Source organism: Neoarius graeffei, chromosome 6, assembly GCF_027579695.1.
Source record: "Neoarius graeffei isolate fNeoGra1 chromosome 6, fNeoGra1.pri, whole genome shotgun sequence".
Taxonomy (NCBI): domain Eukaryota; kingdom Metazoa; phylum Chordata; class Actinopteri; order Siluriformes; family Ariidae; genus Neoarius; species Neoarius graeffei.
Window position 1 is genome coordinate 26,604,860 of NC_083574.1, and position 18,368 is coordinate 26,623,227.

An 18,368-nucleotide genomic window follows, 5' to 3' on the forward strand; every position below is an offset into this window, starting at 1 on the left:
ATTATTCTGGTGTCTCTGATGGGACCGTCTTACAGCGCACGTAGAGGTGTGGCATGTGTATTGCATCGTTTTCAGCAAGCGTTGCGTTGCCATATGTACCTGATATTTTACTGATCCGTTGCCCATGTGGACGCGATTTTTTTTTACCCGCTAAAAAAAAAATCTCGTTGTCGTTGTCATGTGGATGTAGCCTTAGAATTTTCTATATTTCTGCATAAATATGACCTAAAACATCGTCAGATTTGCACACAAAGTCCTAAAAGGAGATAAAGAGAACCCAGTTAAACAAATAAGACAAAAATATTATACTTGGTCATTCATTTATTGAGGAAAATGATCCAATATTACATATCTGTGATATGTAATTTTGCTCCCACTCCAACTCCAAATTTTACTTTCTAAACTCAAAGTATAGCAAAATTGACTATTTTTTAAGAAAATACTTTTAACTCTGGAACAATTTCTCAGTGATTTTTCCTGTGTGTGCACTACAGTGCACGCATATCAACTGATCTACTCATTGTAAATAGAAATATTTACACTTAGTCAAGTTGATTTTTGGCTGGATCGAGTCAAAGTGTAAAAAAAAAAGGCATCGCTTATCAGTGTCACAGTTCTCAAGCTTTAATTGAATTGCTGTCCTAAATTATGAATTGAATCATGAATTGATTTGCTGTCCTGAAATTGAATTGCTGTCCTGAATCATCTGAAGCACATAAACTCCACATGCCATCTCACAGCATGTTTTACCTCCAAATAGCCTAAACTATGGCTGACAGATTTTATCCTGTTTACAGTGGACATTCCCACCTCGAAAGAGAAACCAATTGAAACCAAAAGAGTGAAAGTGATTATCATGCCGTTACCTTGTGAATAGTCTTTTATGAATATGTAAGTGGGCGCTCAGCACTCCGACTCCGGTGTGACCTGTAATCCCGAACCCGGTGGTGGACACCTGTGGTGAGGGGAGCTGTCAAGCTGAAGAAGGAGTCCTATCAGGCTTGGTTAGCCTGTGGGTCTCCAGAGGCAGCTGACAGATTCCGACGGGCCAAGCGGAATGCAGCTCTGGCGGTCACTGAAGCAAAAACTCGGGTGTGGGAGGAGTTCAGTGAGGCCATGGAAAGTTACTTTTGGTCAGCCTCGAAGAGATTCTGGCAAACCGTCCGGCAGCTCAGAAAGGGAAAGCAGTGGTTTGTCCCTACTGTTTACAGCAAGGATGCATTGCTGTTGACCTCAACTGGGGACATCATCTGACAGTGGAAGGAATACTTTGAGGATCTCCTCAATCCCACCTTCATGTTGTATGAGGAGGACGCAGAGTCTGAGGGTGCTTGGGAGGACTCGCCCATCACAGGGGCTGAGGTGGTTAAAAAGCTCCTCGGTGGCCAGGCTCTGGGGGTGGATGAGATTCGTCCTGAGTTTCTGAAGGCATTGGATGTTGTTGGGCTGTCTTGGCTGACACGCCTCTTCAACATTGCGTGGAGGTTGGGGACAGTGCCTCTGGGTTGGTGGTCCCCCTTTTTAAAAAGAGTGTGTTCCAACTACAGGGGGATCACACTTCTCAGCCTCCCTGGGAAAGCCTATGCTGGGGTGCTGGAGAGGAGAGTCCAGTTGATAGTCAAACCTCGGATTCAGGAGGAGCATTGTGGTTTTTGTTGTGGTCGTGGAACACTGGACCAGCTCTTTACCCTTGCAAGGGTACTGGAGGGTGCATGGGAGTTTGCCCAAATGGTCTACATGTGTTTTGTAGACCTGGAGAAGGCTTATGACCATGTCCCTCGTGGTGCCCTGTGGGAGGTGCTTTGGGAGTATGGGGTTCAGGGCCCACTACTGTGGGCCATTTGGACCCTGTATGACCAGAGCAGGAGTTTGGTTTGCATTGCCGGCAGCAAGTCAGACTTGTTCCCAGTGCATTTTGGACTCCGCCAGGGCTGCCCTTTGTCACTGGTTCTGTTCATAACTTTTATGGACAGAATTTCTAGGCGCGGAGGGTGTCTGGTTTGGTGGTAGCAGGATCACGTCTCTGCTTTTTGCGGATGATGGCTTGATGGATGATGGCTTCATCAACCTGTGACTTACAGCATGCGCTGGGACAGTTTGCAGCCGAGTGCGAAGCAGCTGGGATGAAGATCAGCACCTCCAAGTCCATGGCCATGGTGCTCAGCCGGAAACGGGTGGAGTGTCTACTCCAGGTCAGGGGGGAGTTGCTACCTAAAGTGGAGGAGTTTAAGTATCTCAGGGTTTTGTTCACGAGTGAGGGTAAGGGGGAGCAGGAGTTGGACAGATGGATTGGGGCAGCGTCAGCAGTGATGCGGACGCTAAACCGGTCTGTGGTGGTAAGGAGAGAGCTGAGCCAAAAGGCAAAGCTCTCAATTTACTGGTCCATCTGCGTTCCCACTCTCACCTATGGTCATGAGCTGTGGGTAGTGACTGAAAGTATGAGATTGCGGATACAAGCGGTAGAAATGAGTTTTCTCCGCAGGGTGGCTTGGCTGTCCCTTAGAGACAGGGTGAGAAGCTTGGTCATTCGGGAGAGACTCAGAGTAAAACCACTGCTCCTCCACATCGAAAGGAGTCAGCTGAGGTGGTTCGGGCACCTTGTTAGGATGCCCTCTGGACGCCTCCCAAGTGAGGTTTTCTGGGCATGCCCCACCGGGAGTAGACCCCGGGGTAGACCCAGGACACGCTGGAGAGATTACATCTCTCGGCTGGCCTGGGAATGCCTCGGTATTCCCCCGGAAGAGCTGGTGGAGGTGGCCGGGGAGAGGGAAGTCTGGGCTGCTCTGCTTGGGCTGTTGCCCCTGCGACCTGGATTCGGATAAGCAGTAGAAGATGGATGGATTATTATTATAGAATATGGAATGGTGGGTTGTTTTGTTCCACCTCTGAGTCAGAACGATTGGTAGTAACAGAGCTGGAGTCAATTTCTGTGTAAAAGGCACAAGCCGGCATGGCAGGGCAAGGGTGTGACTTTTTTTGATGTTGACATTCTTCTTTCCAAGAACAGAATCTAAGGTCTGCACACCTTTCAGCCATGATTCTCTTCCCACCTCTCTGTACCGTAGTTTCTCCTTCAACATATTTCTGATCACACAAACATGATGCTCAGCAACTTTCCTTGCGGTTGAAGAGTGGTATAAATGTGCATGGTTTGCAAAAGCACCTCAATACTCCACACCAGTCATTATTGTTTTGAAGACAACACTGGTATGCTTGGAGTATTCATGTTTCTGATGTGTAGTATTAAGCATGCACCGATACCGATACTGGCATCGGCATCGGCCCCGATACTCCACTAATATACTCATACTCGTACTTGTCAAACAGTTGCCGATACCATGAACCGATACCAGTGCCGATCCCATGCGCCGATACCAATGTTCCCCGCAGCGCTTTTTGTTCCATTCGAGAGAGAAAAAAAAAAACTGAAGCATTGTTGAGCTCAGGCTTGAGCATAATATGATAGGCTATACCATGCGCCGATAGTGTTCCGTGAAGCGCCTTTTGCCAGCGTCCATTCGAGGAAAAAAAGCCTCTCCCAGGAAAAAAATTGTAAATCTCAAGCATTGAGCGTAGGCTAATTTCGTCAGAAGACAAAAAAAATTGTTCGACAACAACCCATTTTTCCATGACGAAGATGTGTTTGCGTAGTCATGAAACAGTGCCGTCACAACATCTTTCCCCAACACTGTCATTTTAAACATCTCTCCACACTCCACTCCCTTTCGCTGCCATACGCAGATAGGGCTACACTAAGATCCCCAACGTTGTCCTTTTTTAATGTTGGCTATTCGCCTAGGTAAGGGTTTTGTAGGACAGGCTACTCACTAACAAACAAATGAAAATCGGATTTTTGTATAGGTGAATCCAACCGGCAGAGTTTTTAAGTACGAGTCCAACCGGGAGAGTTTAAGAGTGAAGAGTGAGAGAGAGAGCTTTAAGAAATGGCTGATTGAGTTTTCCAACTTGTTTCAGTTGAGGGCAACGCTAAGACCAAGGAAATTGACGTCCCATCTACAGGTATGGAGCTCCACGAACACGGGACGCGATGTTGTGAATGGACAGCAACAGCGTCTGCCTAACAAGTTCTGCGACTGAACAAGAGCGTGCTCGAGGCATTCAACTCTCCTGCAGCACACAGCAGGATATGCGCACATGCACATGAGAGGAGGGGGGGGGGCATATTTTAGTCTGCATTACTGGCGATGGAAATTAAATAATACATCGTCGCCGGCCGCCACTGTTATCTTGTGCGCTCTCTGTGATGTTGCAATGGTCACTGCTCCTCCCTTTCACGCCCTTGTCTTGTTGCTAAATGTAATTGGAGTAGTTTAAGCGCACCACCAGAATAACCCTTAAGTTAACCAAGACCGCAATGTTGCGGAAGGCCGATGATAGAGGGGGTAAGTGACCAGCGGAGTGAAATGATCAAGCTGCATGTGGTAACTCACTGCTCTCTCCTCCCTTCATCAACAATCGGTCTTACATGTTGCAAGAGTGCAAGTCTTTCTTGACTTCGAAAGTTGGACATTGTAATCTAATCCAAATAAATAGCAGCCTTTTTCAGAAATTGCAGCAGCTAAATATTTAATTCTTTGTGTAGGCTATTTGCAATGGTCTGGTGGTTTTCTGGGAGTGAATGTTGCGCGACAATCGAGAGAGGTTGCACACGGAAGCGCAGATAGCCTTGTAGTCCACGTTACACTGCCAGCAGACAGCGCCTCTTCATTTAACGGCTGAGTCTTCTTCTCTATACACTCGTTCATGACTAGTTGTCTCCCTCTGCTGGGTACTGAATGTCAGTGCGCAGAGTTGTAGTGGGTGGTTGCGAGCATTGCGGCGGCCCGCGGGTGTTAGATTATAGATATGTAGGTAGCCTATATTTTAATAACATCAACAGTATCGGTATCGGTAGTACTCGGTATCGGCAAGTACTGAAATGATAGTACTCATACTCGTATCGGTTTTCACAAATGTGGTATCGGTGCATCTCTATGTAGTATATGTCACGCTAGATGCTAATGCTGTGTTGTGTTGTGTTACACATCACGCCTCAGGTTTCAGAATACCAGCATACTATTTAAAAACACAGGCTGGCAAGGCTTTATGTCAGCTTTGTTTGGTTCAGTGTAAACAACCAAAGCTGGCATTTTGAGAGGTCATCAGGACTCAGTCGGGCAAGCAGCAAGATTTCACTTGTCCTGACCATGTATTAACTTGTCCTGACCATAATCTTTTTATTGCAATGTATTTATTTGTTCAGTGAAAGGAAAGTGGTTGACAAAGTATATCAAAAAGCAGGTATAGTTATGATAATGCTTTTAATGATTTATAATTTTTTGATAAAACAAACTTTAACTGTAGCAATAAACAAAAACTATCCAATACCCCATTATAGTGCATGTGCTTTTATAACCCATTATCTGATATGCAAATTTGAGAGTTAGAGTCACCCAAATTCAGAGCTTCTGGAGGAAATAAATTTAAATCTTGATTAAGCCAGTAAAACTTGAAGTACAAATTAATTTAAAAAATGAAACTGAAAGAAAGCAAGTTGGATATGATAAGGGTGACAATCACGTTGTGAATGAAAAACTGTGAGTTCAGCACTGTCATTAAATTCCTGCCAAATATTTTAGAACATTTGTGATCGTTAATGTGTACTATACAAAAGAAAAATACAATGAATGTCCGAATGAGATGAAGATTTACCACAGAGATTTATTTTATTGAGGTATTCGATCGCCATTTATCCAATTTTGATTAAATTAGTCCAATAATATCCCCTCCTAGAACTGCCACCTTATTGTGGTGGAGGGGTTTGTGTGCTTGAATGATCCTAGGAGCTATGTTGTCAGGGGCATTATGCCCCTGTTAGGGTTTCCCAAGGCAGACAGGTCCTAGGTGACAGGCCAGACCAAGAGCAGTTCACCAAAAAACCCCTATGGAGAAAAAATCCAGGACCGTGACGTCGCCCGGTAGGACGCAGCCGGGGCCCCACCCTGGAGCCAGGCCCGGGGTTGGGGCTCGTATGCGAGCGCTTGGTGGCCGGGCCTTTGCCCATGGGGCCCGGCCGGGCTCAGCCCGAAGAGGTGACGTGGGCCCGACCTCCTGTGGGTTCACCACCCACAGAGGTAGCAGTAGGGGTTTGGTGCAGTGTGGATTGGGTGGCAGTCGAAGGCAGGGGCCTCGACGACCTGATCCCCGGACACAGCGGCTGGCTGTTGGGACATGGAATGTCACTTCGCTGGGGGGGAAGGAGCCTGAGCTTGTGCGGGAGGTTGAGAGGTACCGGCTAGAGATAGTCGGGCTCACCTCCACGCACAGCTTGGGCTCTGGAACCCAGCTCCTCGAGAGGGGCTGGACTTTCCACTTCTCTGGAGTCGCCCGTGGTGAGCGGCGGCGGGCTGGTGTGGGCTTCCTTATAGCTCCCCAGCTCAGCCGCCATGTGTTGGAGTTTACCCCAGTGAACGAGAGGGTCGCCTCTCTGCGCCTCCGGATTGGGGAGAGGGCTCTTGCTGTTGTTTGTGCCTACGGGCCAAATAGCAGTATAGAGTATCCGGCCTTCTTGGAGTCCCTGGGAGAGGTACTGAGGGGTGCTCAGACTGGGGACTCCATTGTGCTACTGGGGGACTTCAATGCTCACGTGGGCGATGACAGTGACACCTGGAGGGGCGTGGTTGGGAGGAACGGCCTCCCCGATCTGAACCCGAGTGGTGTTTTGTTATTGGACTTCTGTGCTAGTCACAGTTTGTCCATAACGAACACCATGTTCGAGCATAGGGGTGTCCATAAGTGCACGTGGCACCAGGACACCTTAGGTCGGAGGTCGATGATCGACTTTGTAGTCGTGTCATCTGATCTCCGACCCTATGTCTTGGACACTCGGGTGAAGAGAGGGGCTGAGTTGTCAACTGATCACCACCTGGTGGTGAGTTGGATCCGCTGGCGGAGGAGGAAGCTGGACAGACCTGGCAGGCCCAAACGTATGGTGAGGGTCTGCTGGGAACGTCTGGCCGAGCACTCTGTTGGGGAGGTCTTTAACTCCCACCTCCGGGAGAGCTTTTCCCAGCTTCCGAGGGAGGCGGGGGACATTGAGTCTGAGTGGACCATGTTCTCTACCTCCATTGTGGACGCAGCTGTTCGGAGCTGTGGCCGCAAGGTCTCCGGTGCCTGTCGTGGCGGCAATCCCCGAACCCGGTGGTGGACACCGGAAGTAAGGGATGCCGTCAAGCTGAAGAAGGAGTCCTATCGGGCCATGTTGACCTCCGGGACTCCTGAGGCAGCCGACGGGTATCGGCAGGCCAGGCGTGCTGCAGCTCGGGCAGTTGCGGAGGCAAAAACTCGGAACTGGGAGGAGTTCGGGGAGGCCATGGAGAAGGACTATCGGTCGGCCTCGAAGAAATTCTGGCAAACCGTCCGGCGCCTCAGGAGGGGGAAGCAGTACTCTGCCAACACTGTTTACAGTGCGGGTGGGGAGCTGTTGACCTCGACTGGGGACATTGTCGGGCGGTGGAAGGAATACTTTGAGGATCTCCTCAATCCCACCGTCATGTCTTCCACTGAGGAGACTGAGGCTGATGACTCAGAGGTGGACTCGTCCATTACCCAAGCCGAAGTCACTGAGGTGGTTTGCAAGCTCCTCGGTGGCAAGGCACCGGGGGTGGATGAGATCCGCCCTGAGTATCTCAAGTCTCTGGATGTTGTGGGGCTGTCTTGGTTGACACGCCTCTGCAACATCGCGTGGCGGTCGGGGACAGTGCCTCTGGAGTGGCAGACTGGGGTGGTGGTCCCTCTTTTTTAAGAAAGGGGACCGGAGAGTGTGCTCCAATTATAGGGGAATCACATTTCTCAGCCTCCCAGGGAAAGTTTACTCCAGGGTACTGGAGAGGAGAATTCGACCAATAGTCGAACCTCGGATCCAGGAGGAACAATGCGGTTTTCGTCCTGGTCGCGGAACACTGGACCAGCTCTATACCCTTCATAGGGTGCTCGAGGGTTCATGGGAGTTTGCCCAACCAGTCCACATGTGCTTTGTGGATCTGGAGAAGGCATTCGACCGTGTCCCCCGTGGTATTCTGTGGGGGGTGCTTCGGGAGTATGGGGTTCGGGGCTCTTTGCTAAGGGCTGTCCGGTCCCTGTACGAACGGAGCAGGAGTCTGGTTCGCATTGCCGGCAGTAAGTCAGACCTGTTCCCAGTGCATGTTGGACTCCGTCAGGGCTGCCCTTTGTCACCGGTTCTGTTCATAATTTTTATGGACAGAATTTCTAGGCGCAGCCAGGGGCCGGAAGGAATCCTGTTTGGGAACCACAGGATTTCATCTCTGCTTTTTGCGGATGATGTTGTCCTGTTGGCTTCTTCAAACCAGGACCTTCAGCATGCACTGGGGCGGTTTGCAGTCGAGTGTGAAGCGGCTGGGATGAGAATCAGCACCTCCAAGTCCGAGGCCATGGTTCTCGACCGGAAAAGGGTGGCTTGCCCTCTCCAGGTTGGTGGAGAAGTCCTGCCTCAAGTGGAGGAGTTTAAGTATCTCGGGATCTTGTTCACGAGTGAGGGAAGGATGGAGCGTGAGATCAACAGGCGGATCGGTGCAGCCTCCGCAGTGATGCGGTCGCTTTACCGGTCCGTCGTGGTGAAGAAGGAGCTGAGCCAAAAGGCGAAGCTCTCAATTTACCGGTCGATCTACGTTCCGACTCTCACCTATGGTCATGAGCTTTGGGTAATGACAGAAAGAACAAGATCGCGGATACAAGCGGCTGAAATGAGTTTCCTTCGCAGGGTGGCTGGGCGCTCCCTTAGAGATAGGGTGAGAAGCACAGTCACTCGGGAGGAGCTCGGAGTAGAGCCGCTGCTCCTCCACATCGAGAGGAACCAGCTGAGGTGGCTCGGGCATCTTTTTCGGATGCCTCCTGGACGCCTCCCTGGGGAGGTGTTCCAGGCATGTCCCCCCGGGAGGAGGCCCCGGGGAAGACCCAGGACACGCTGGAGGGACTATGTCTCTCGGCTGGCCTGGGAACGCCTCGGTGTTCTTCCCGAGGAGCTGGCCGAGGTGTCTGGGGAAAGGGAAGTTTGGGCTTCCATGCTTAGACTGCTGCCTCCGCGACCCGGTCCTGGATAAGCGGAAGAAGACGAGACGAGTAGTCCAATAATCTATAATTAGATATTACGACGTGGCTTTTACACACGCACCTGCTGTACTCGGTTTCCCCAGAATTTCATAAACAGCAATACAGCCAGATTGAGGTGACTGAACTAGTTTTGTTGGAACTGTATTTATGTAACTCTTGAATAATTACTATAAAAATGGTGATTTTCAACAAATATTCAACTTGTCCTTTCAGACAGGCAGATTTGACTTGTCCGGACCAAACATTTGGTTGTCCTGAACAGACGGACTACCGTTAATGTCGAGCCCTGGTCATCTTAATTGCAATATTACGGAATTTCTGTGTAAAAGGGGCTATAGACAGCTCTGTGTTCTCCATGTTGGTTTATTCTTTTTAACAACAAATGCCGTCTTCACAGGTGAAACCCGGGGCTTAAACCAAGATATTCAGAGCTATTAATTGTTTTAACAATCAATCTAACAAGACACATCCAGGAAACAAGAAACATCTGTTAGTCACATGTTCCTATATTTTTGATCACTTGGAAAATGTTCTAAGCATTGCATGACACTTTAACATTTAACTGATGTAGATGTAAATATCAAGCAATGGAAGCAGAAATTCTGACCTATTATTTCATATTCATTGTTTGATCTCAAACCCAAACATCTTCAGTATATTGCAAAAACAATTGGCTTTGCCGTTCCAGTTCTTTAGGCAGTATTGCATTTCAGAGATATGTGTCCCCTCTATAATTTGTCTGAGCTGAGCAGCCATCACTGTATATCAAGCTCCATGGCATCCATGGCCTCAGCTGGAAAGCTATTGTCATCAGTCCCTTGCCAAACTATGCTTACAAACCAGGAGAGTTTGATCAAAGAGCCATCAGATTAGCTTGGGCCTGACACAGAAGGTGGAGTCTAGAATGGGGTTGGGGTGGCTGCTGGTTCAAAAGGGAAGAGGAATGCCTCTCATTACATTCCTTCCACTTATTTTATTGTTTGTTTGTGTTCTCTGCATCAGTGTGTTAATTAGGGCTGTAACGATACACCCAACTCACGATTCGATTCGTATCGCGATTTTTGACCCACGATTTGATACGCCCACGATTTTTTTTTAAATGTTTTTTTTAAAGTAGTAAATTTGACTTATTAACATTTACTTACTTATATTAACTATTTAATAACAAATAATTCAGACCACTGCAGAGAATGAGTAATATGTATGCAAAAATGAACAAATGTATATCCAAAGATTGTTTTATTTCTCAAAATAATACTGTTGAGCCGGAAGCTGTTTTTTTCGGTTCTGAAAAAGTCATTTTTCCAAATCCGTTAAGATTTTTTTTTTGGGGGGGGGGTAGTGGTGGCTCTCTCACTGTCTCACTCTCATAGGGCCAATGATTTTCTGTGATCGCGGAAAACAGATGGAAATTATGGAATTTTTATGGTGAAACATTGCTCGTGTGTCAAACGCTACGTTCACACTGCAAGGCTTAATGCTCAATTCCGATTTTTTTGTGAAATCCAATTTTTTTGTGAGGTCGTTCACATTAACAAATATATGCGACTTGTATGTGATCCTCAGTATGAACGAAAAGCGACCTAAAAGTGTTCCGCATGCGCACTGCAGGATACGACGACGTCACACGCAGTGAGCATGGCCAGTGTTTACGGAAGTAAAACCGCCCGGTTGCGGTATGACTCATCCAATCTAGCTTGAATAGCTGCATCCTCCCAAATGGAAATCAGCTCCCTAACCTCTGCGTCCTTCCATTGAGAAGATTCAGAACCTTCACAGCCCGAAGCGTCCCTCGCATTGATGTCATGCGCAGGGGCGCAGATACGTTTTTTGAACTGGGGGGGACAAAAAACTTGGGGGGGGGGACAAAGCTGCCAGCAAACCAACCCCAATATGCCTGTCAAACTTGTTGTTAGTAACCATAGCAACCAAGCTCGAGCGCGCAACCTGTGCAGTCTGCGCAGCTCAACCAACCGAATATCAGTCTTTGTTTTGTTTTATGTGAGTTGTTGCAACTATGTATACACTGCCGTGCACCTCAATAAACCGAATGGTAATTAGTCTTTTGATTTTTCCGTGAGGTTTGCCTTATGCAAAGAAAGACAGCATAGACGTTTTTTCCTCCCTATAAGTAGGGGGGACCGAACGAGGTGAATTTAAATATGACCCGTCCCACCCTCTATCTGCGCCCGTGATTATGCGCCATGTTGTTGTAACTTTTTTTGAGAGACCCGCCGCCTACTTCAGCGCAGAATAGTGACGTTTGTGGCTTGTTGATGACGTGTAAGTCGGATGAATGCGACCTGGCGGTTCAGACTGAAGTCGCATATGAAAAGAGCGGATAGGAATCGGAATTAGCACCACATATCCAAACGGCCTGGGTCGGATTTGAAAAAATCGGATCTGTGTCGTTCATATTGTCAATAAAAGATCGGATACAGGTCACATATGGGCGAAAAGATCGGATTTGAGTCACTTCAGCCTGCAGTGTGAACGTAGCCAAAATGTAACTGCCGCAGAAGGCTTCCACCCAAGCAGACATGCCTTCAGTGTTGCCAGATATTGCTAACGTTTTCCACCCCAAAATATGTTCAAAACCAGGCATAAAGCACCTAAACCTGCCCAATCTGGCAACACTGCATGCCTTTCCGGTCAAGTGATTGTGATTGGCTTGTGGCACACCTAGCCAGCCAATGAGCTGCTTGTTTACAGATTCGCTCCCCGCGTCGCAACCAGAATGGCGACCGCTTAAAAGAAATGAATGCTCTGCCAGTGGCGAGTGTGGACGTTGCGTGACTCGCAGAAGATTGTCGCAGGTCGGCGAAAAAACGACTTACTAATAGATATAAAAAAATAAAAGTAATTTAAGTAAGTTTAAAATGTAATTTAAATAAAAAGTAAAGTATTCATAAATTGAAGTTTGGAAGCGCCTCTGTTTTTGGGCTGAGGAGAAGTTTGAAAGGGTGTACCGCGATTCTGCCTTCTTGTATCGCGATACGGATTGTGGCTATGCGTATCGCGATTTCGATTTTGATACGCATATCGTTACAGCCCTAGTGTTAATGTATGTCTGTGTGAGCGTGTGAAAGTGTGAGCCAGCACCCCATGTCTGCTCTTCAGGCTACAGTGAACCTGTAAGGAAGCAACACACTGTGAGAGGAGAGTGATATTAAAGGTCACAGGCAATGATCGGAGGTGAAACGTAGAATATCAACTTTATTGTCTAGAAGAACGACCCGAAAAGCGAATTCAATCTTCCTAGTGTCTAATTTGCACCCTAAAATTGAATAAAACGGTTAAAATATACTGTTTTGCCCAATTTCTGAAGGTTTGTTTACATCTCACTTATGCGCTCTTTTACTGCCAGGGGACAGTCATCGTGACATCATTTAAGGCAAACAGACTGGGAGCAGTTCTGTGTTTACTTGTGAACCGAGCACGTGTACGGACTTTGGTCGTGAGAGGTTGTGTAATATGTCTGATAGCGATTTTGAAGCAGCAACTCTCCAAATTGAATATCGAGAGGTGAAACCATATATGTATGAACCTGTGGCTGTTGCAAAGCAATCGGTGAATGTGACTCACTGGTTTGACCGTGCAGCCTCGGAATCGGACAGCAACTCGTCCGACTCTGATCACGGTGACCCCGGACCTCAGCAAGACTCGCGCCCAAATGATTTATCCTGGTAATTATGATAAATTCCTACTTTCGTCGTAATACTAAATAAGAGGCTTTTTGAAGAATAATTAAACCACCCTCCCTAGTAGATATAGGTAACGATTATTTGACAGTGCACCAGTAGGCCACATTAGCCTGCCATCCGTGGCATTATACTATTTATAACCTACTCTAAGCGAGGAAATATCCCTTTGTCTCATTTCCACAATGATTGTACAGGATCCCTCAGGATTCTTGACTTGTCAATTGCAAGCAAAAGTAGAAAAGTTTAGCTCCAATCTTCTCCTTTTTGCTTGAGCATTGCTGATCCGTTTCTTCTTTGACTGCTTGATTTTGTTTCACGCGCACAGTCCACTCTCTCCGCCTCTTTTCTTTCGGAAAAAGCCAACCCTCTGGCTTCACGCGCACAATCCACTCTCTCCGCCTCGTCTCCTCTTCTGGAAAAAGCCAACCCGCTCGCTCTGCTTCGTTTCCTCTTCCGAAAAAAGCCAATCCACTCTCTGCACCTCGTCTTCTCTTTCAGAAAAAGCCAACCCACTCGCTCCACCTCTTCAACTTTTTCAGAAAAAGCTAACCCACTCGCTCTGCCTCTTCTCCTTTTTCAGAAAAAGCCAACTCTCTCGCTCCGCCTCTTCTCCTCTTTCGGAAAAAGCCAACCCACTCGCTCCGCCTCTTCTTTTTCGGAAAAAGCCAACCCTCTCGCTCTGCCTCTTCTCCTCTTTCGGAAAAAGCCAACCCTCTCGCTCTGCCTCTTCTCCTCTTTCAGAAAAAGCCAACCCACTCTCTCCGCCTATTCTCCTTTTTCAGAAAAAGCCAATCCTCTCGCTCCGCCTCTTCTCCTCTTCCGGAAAAAGCCAATCCACTCTCTCTGCCTCTTCTCCTCTCTCAGTAAAAGGTAAAAACTTATTCCTGAACCGGTCCCGTTGTTACAGTTCACTGCACAACAATAAGGCATGGTTTTTCTTTGGAAATTCCTGAACGCACATCTGCACTCAAGCTGAAAGGCAATGTAAGTAAACGGAAGTGGACTCAACTCAAGCGGTTTGTTTATCTTAAATGACATCACGCGCTGAGTGGTCACGAAAATAGCCGAACAGAAATTCGCCACGATCCGCGCTAACTTATTTTAATTATTAACTTATTAACAATACTTCTTGGGACCAGAAGAAAATTACAGAGGGTTTAACATATAAAGTTTCAAATGTGCATAAAATTAAAACCGTTGCCTATGACCTTTAAGAGTTGATGATGACATGTATCCCAGGCAGAGAGTGAGTAGGAGAAAGTGTGTAAAACAAAGGAGCAGGGAAGGCCAATTTATACTTCTGTGTCGAACTGCGTAATCTACGCCATACCCTATGCCATACCTTGAAGTGCACCTTTCCAGAAATTTAACTACACATTGCCGTGACACAGACTGCAAAAACTGTGATTGGTCCACTTGGTAGCATCACATGTCCTCCTACACATTTCCAGACGCTCCTGATTCTCAATGAAAATAGGAAATCTATGATCATGATATTGTGTTAATACAAGTATATAAAGTGGGAGGTTCTGTCGTGGTTGTAGATCATTATAATGGATTAATCTTGTATTGAATCCTGTGTATTTAAAGACTATGGTGCTGTTTTTCTGTCTCATTCCTGAGCACACAGTGGGACTTTTGCTTCGAACTGCTCATACTGCTGAATACAGATGAATTCAAACACTTTATAAATGCTTTCAGTGAGGATTAACTTAATTTATAATTAATCATGCAAGGTTTCCCTTTCTCCAAGTAAATATGTTTCGAAACAACATTTTCTGTTGTTTATTCCTTCAGTGAAACATGAAACTCGTATTTCACTCTTCTTCTTTGTGTAAAATGAGTAAATTCTGGTGTTTCATGCCGCAGCACCTCCTAGAGGAGATGTGTGCCTTGTGTATAAGTATAAATACTTAATACTGCGTGAGGATCAACACCATACCTACAGCATAGATTCTATGCAGAAGTATAAATCGTCCTTAAGTGGGAATTCCAGTGTGTGAATGTTTAGCGTCTCAGTGGGAGTCGGGAGGAAGAGATTTCAAATGGAGGGAAGGCTAGCCAAGAATAAGGACTGTATCGAAGGATGTGTCACAAAATGTATTGTGAATGTTTTTGTGGATTAATAGTGGAGCCTTAAGTACTACTGTTCTCTTGAGATTAAGAATTCAGTACAAATACAAGTCTATATTTTCTGTATATAGTATACAGAATTATGAGTTCCAGAATTATACTGTGCATCTTGATGCTTGTAAACAGGAGTTCTGCTGGTTCTTAAAAAGTGATGTTTCCCTAAAATTATATTCTATGAATTATAAGCTTTGATGCATTTGAAATGGTCATACTTTTGTGTCATTTTATTTTTATGTATGTTTATACACACACACACACACACACACACACACACACACACACACACACTCAGAGGATAATATTTTGTCACTCTGGGGCAGGGAATTGTGAAATAAACTGAGGCTAAAGGCCAAAGTATACTTCAATGGATGCTGCTTTATGCAAGTATACTTTTTTTAAAATTATTTTTTTAAATGGACATATCAGTACATAGGATAAACACTTGCACTACCGTTACTGGATTGGTTACTGCATGCTCAGTTTCCCACATGCGTAGTGAATGGCTACAGTTTGCGCAGATACCAAACCTGCACATACAGTATGCATTCGCTGATGTATTCTTGGGCCTTAACATTATCCACCTGCTGTAGCCAGGGCTAGCACACCCAGACATCAGTCTGAAGAAATTCAAACAAATGTGAATGTAGAAAAGCAAATATTGTGTCTGCTGTGGAGTACAATGCTTTAAAGAGTTTGGCTCATCCTTCCTCAAAGCCTCTGCGCCAAGTAGCGAGTTGCCATTTTCAGATCCATGGATATTCCACTGTTTGAAAAACAAGCCACAACAATCTGGTGACATCCTAGACCATAGATCATAAACTGTAAAGTGAAATTGAAGATTTTTTTTAAAATAGATATTCTACTGTAATGGATCAGAACCAGTCTTGGCCATTTTCCTGGCAGCCAAGAAGGAAATATCAGGCATATTCTATTCACAAATGTTCATGTATGATACACGTGCAGAGGTTTTGCTGCACAGAAAGTTAGTACAGTAGTAGTCACATGTTTTAAAAAAAAACAACTGGATTCTAGGAAGGATAAATCTGCCCTATTAATTGTGTGACTCATTTGAAGAGAGTATTTGTAGTTAGTATATCACAGATGCAAATGAGGTCTTTAATACATTATAAGAGGCGAAAAAAACAGATACATGGGCCATCAATTTTCTTTTTTTCTTTTTTCTGTGCAGGTGTACATGTGGAAGGGGTGTGTGTGTGTGTGTGAGAGTGAGTGTAAGCGAGCACCCTGGTTAGCATCCTGAGGTGAAGCATCATGGAAGACGGAGACCTCAATGGCCTGAAGGTTCTCTCGTGTTCTGTTATGTTGTGCATTTGCCAAACCCTTCTTCTCAACTGCCCTTGTGAGTGTACACACACACACACACACACACACACACACACACACACACACACAGTCGGGTTTAGACAGCAGGGACAAAATATTTAGTGGTGTTCTGGATATCCATATCTGGAAACGTGGCTGTTAATATTTCCCCTAACTATCTCAGCACATGAATACATCAAAGCATTCAACTACAGCACCAAGATTTGTTTCTTTATGAGCCATGGTAAATTGATAATGTATTTGTACTTTGTCTCTTTTTCTTTCCCTCTCTTCTCTGTAGTTGCATTCTCTCTCTTATTCCACACACAGCCTGCCTCTGTGGTTCAGAAGCAGGGTAGCGCTGTTCACCTGCACTGTTTGGTGCATCCTACCTCAGCCACAGTCACCTGGTTGTTCCAGGGTCATGCCCTGGAGCCAGGGTCACTACCTGGGGTGGAGGTTCAGCCTGACAGAATATCCCTGCCCTGTCTCCAGCCCCAAAACACTGGCACTTACCAGTGTGTGGCACACTCAGACACAGGTTCCATCACCAGCCAGTGGGCACGGGTAACCATCGCAGGTATGCACATGGGCCACTCCCACTCTGAGACACTCACAGGGGTGGAAAAAGCACTGAGAAATTATACTCGAGTGAAAATATGGATTCGACTTGGGACAATAGTTTCTGGAATTGCTGAGAGATTCCAAGTATTGGGATGGCCATCAGGTTGGATAATTTAAATGTCTGTTGGAAAATGTGGTGTCTGCAGCTTTAAGATTGACGAATAAACTGTGTTGTATCTTGTAACATGTTTCCTTTAAGATTTTTATAGTCTTATATACAAACTTTAATAGCTTATGCTGTCTGATTTCAGAGTAGGAAAAAAAAAATCTTTCTCTGATGTACAACACACCCAGAGCAGCCTGGGGAGCAGTTGGGGGTTAGGTGTCTTGCTCAGTTAATCTAAGGTTTCCTTTTTGCACAATGAAGTTTTAACTGGCATTTGTGGATGTAACTCGATATTGTAGTGCTTGACAAAGGTTTGCCAAAATAATCTCAAGCCCATGTGATTATATCAACTATAGATGAATGACGTTTTTTGATGCAGCCCTGTCTCGAGATTGGAGATCATGGGTGTTCAGCTTAGGTTTGCGCCCTTGCTGTTTATGCATCAAAGTTCCTCCAGGTTCCTTGAATCATTTAATGATATGCACCCTAGAATGTAAATTATCCAAATCCCTTTGTATATTTCTTTGAGGAACTTTTTTTTTTAAATAAATTCTCATGCATTTGTTGACAAACTGGAGATCCTCAGTCCATCTTTGCTCCTCAAAGACTAGGTCTTTCCTGGATACTGATTTTGTACCAAATCATGATTACAGTCACCTGTTGACATCACCTGTTTCAAATCACAGTTATTTAAATGTTTTACCTCATTACTAGACCTAAATTGCCCACTCCCAACTTTGTTAGTGAGTCGGCAACTTTGCTAACACAGCCAAACATCAAGCAAATGCAACAATACATAGCAGGGCAGCTAATATAATTTACTAGTTCAACAAAAGAAGCCCATAACGACACATGGCACACATTATATATGGATTTCATAAATGGATTATACTTTCAAGTTTAAATCACTTGTTTATTTACATTTATAGCATTTAGCAGACACCCTTATCCGGAGGGACTTATTGAAGTGTTTTGTAGTCTCTGTCAAAAATACTAGTTCACTAGGTCAGGGACTAAGTAATATGTTCAAGAAAATTGTGAAACCCAGTCATTTTATTGCCTTTGGCATTAATTTAAGAAGAGTAGATAAAGGAAGAAAGTAAACACAAACCCATACATTAAGACATAAAACTAGGCATTCAATTATGATGAAAGAAATGCCACCATATAAATGGACAATGGGGCTGGTCTGTCTGTACATATCCATAAGCCATAAACCGATGCCTCAGCTGACAGAAGACTATGCTGTACAACACTCAAGGATGTTGGCCAAGACACTTAATACAATTTAATATAGCCCATTTAGTGACTTCCCCTTCAAAAATACATGAATGCATCAGCAATAGAAC

General features: G+C 45.6%; 1 protein-coding gene across 8 annotated transcripts in view; it reads left to right on the forward strand.

The window, feature by feature from the left end:
• cdon (cell adhesion associated, oncogene regulated) overlaps positions 1 to 18,368 on the forward strand; it is a 382,189-nt gene that overhangs the window by 203,019 nt on the left and 160,802 nt on the right. For all 8 annotated transcript variants that reach the window (XM_060923511.1, XM_060923509.1, XM_060923515.1 and 5 more), the window contains 2 exons: positions 16,156 to 16,326; positions 16,591 to 16,869. In XM_060923511.1, coding sequence (XP_060779494.1) covers positions 16,239 to 16,326; positions 16,591 to 16,869 — 367 coding nt within the window. In that variant the 5' untranslated portion in view covers positions 16,156 to 16,238. The remainder of the gene's footprint in view (positions 1 to 16,155; positions 16,327 to 16,590; positions 16,870 to 18,368) is intronic.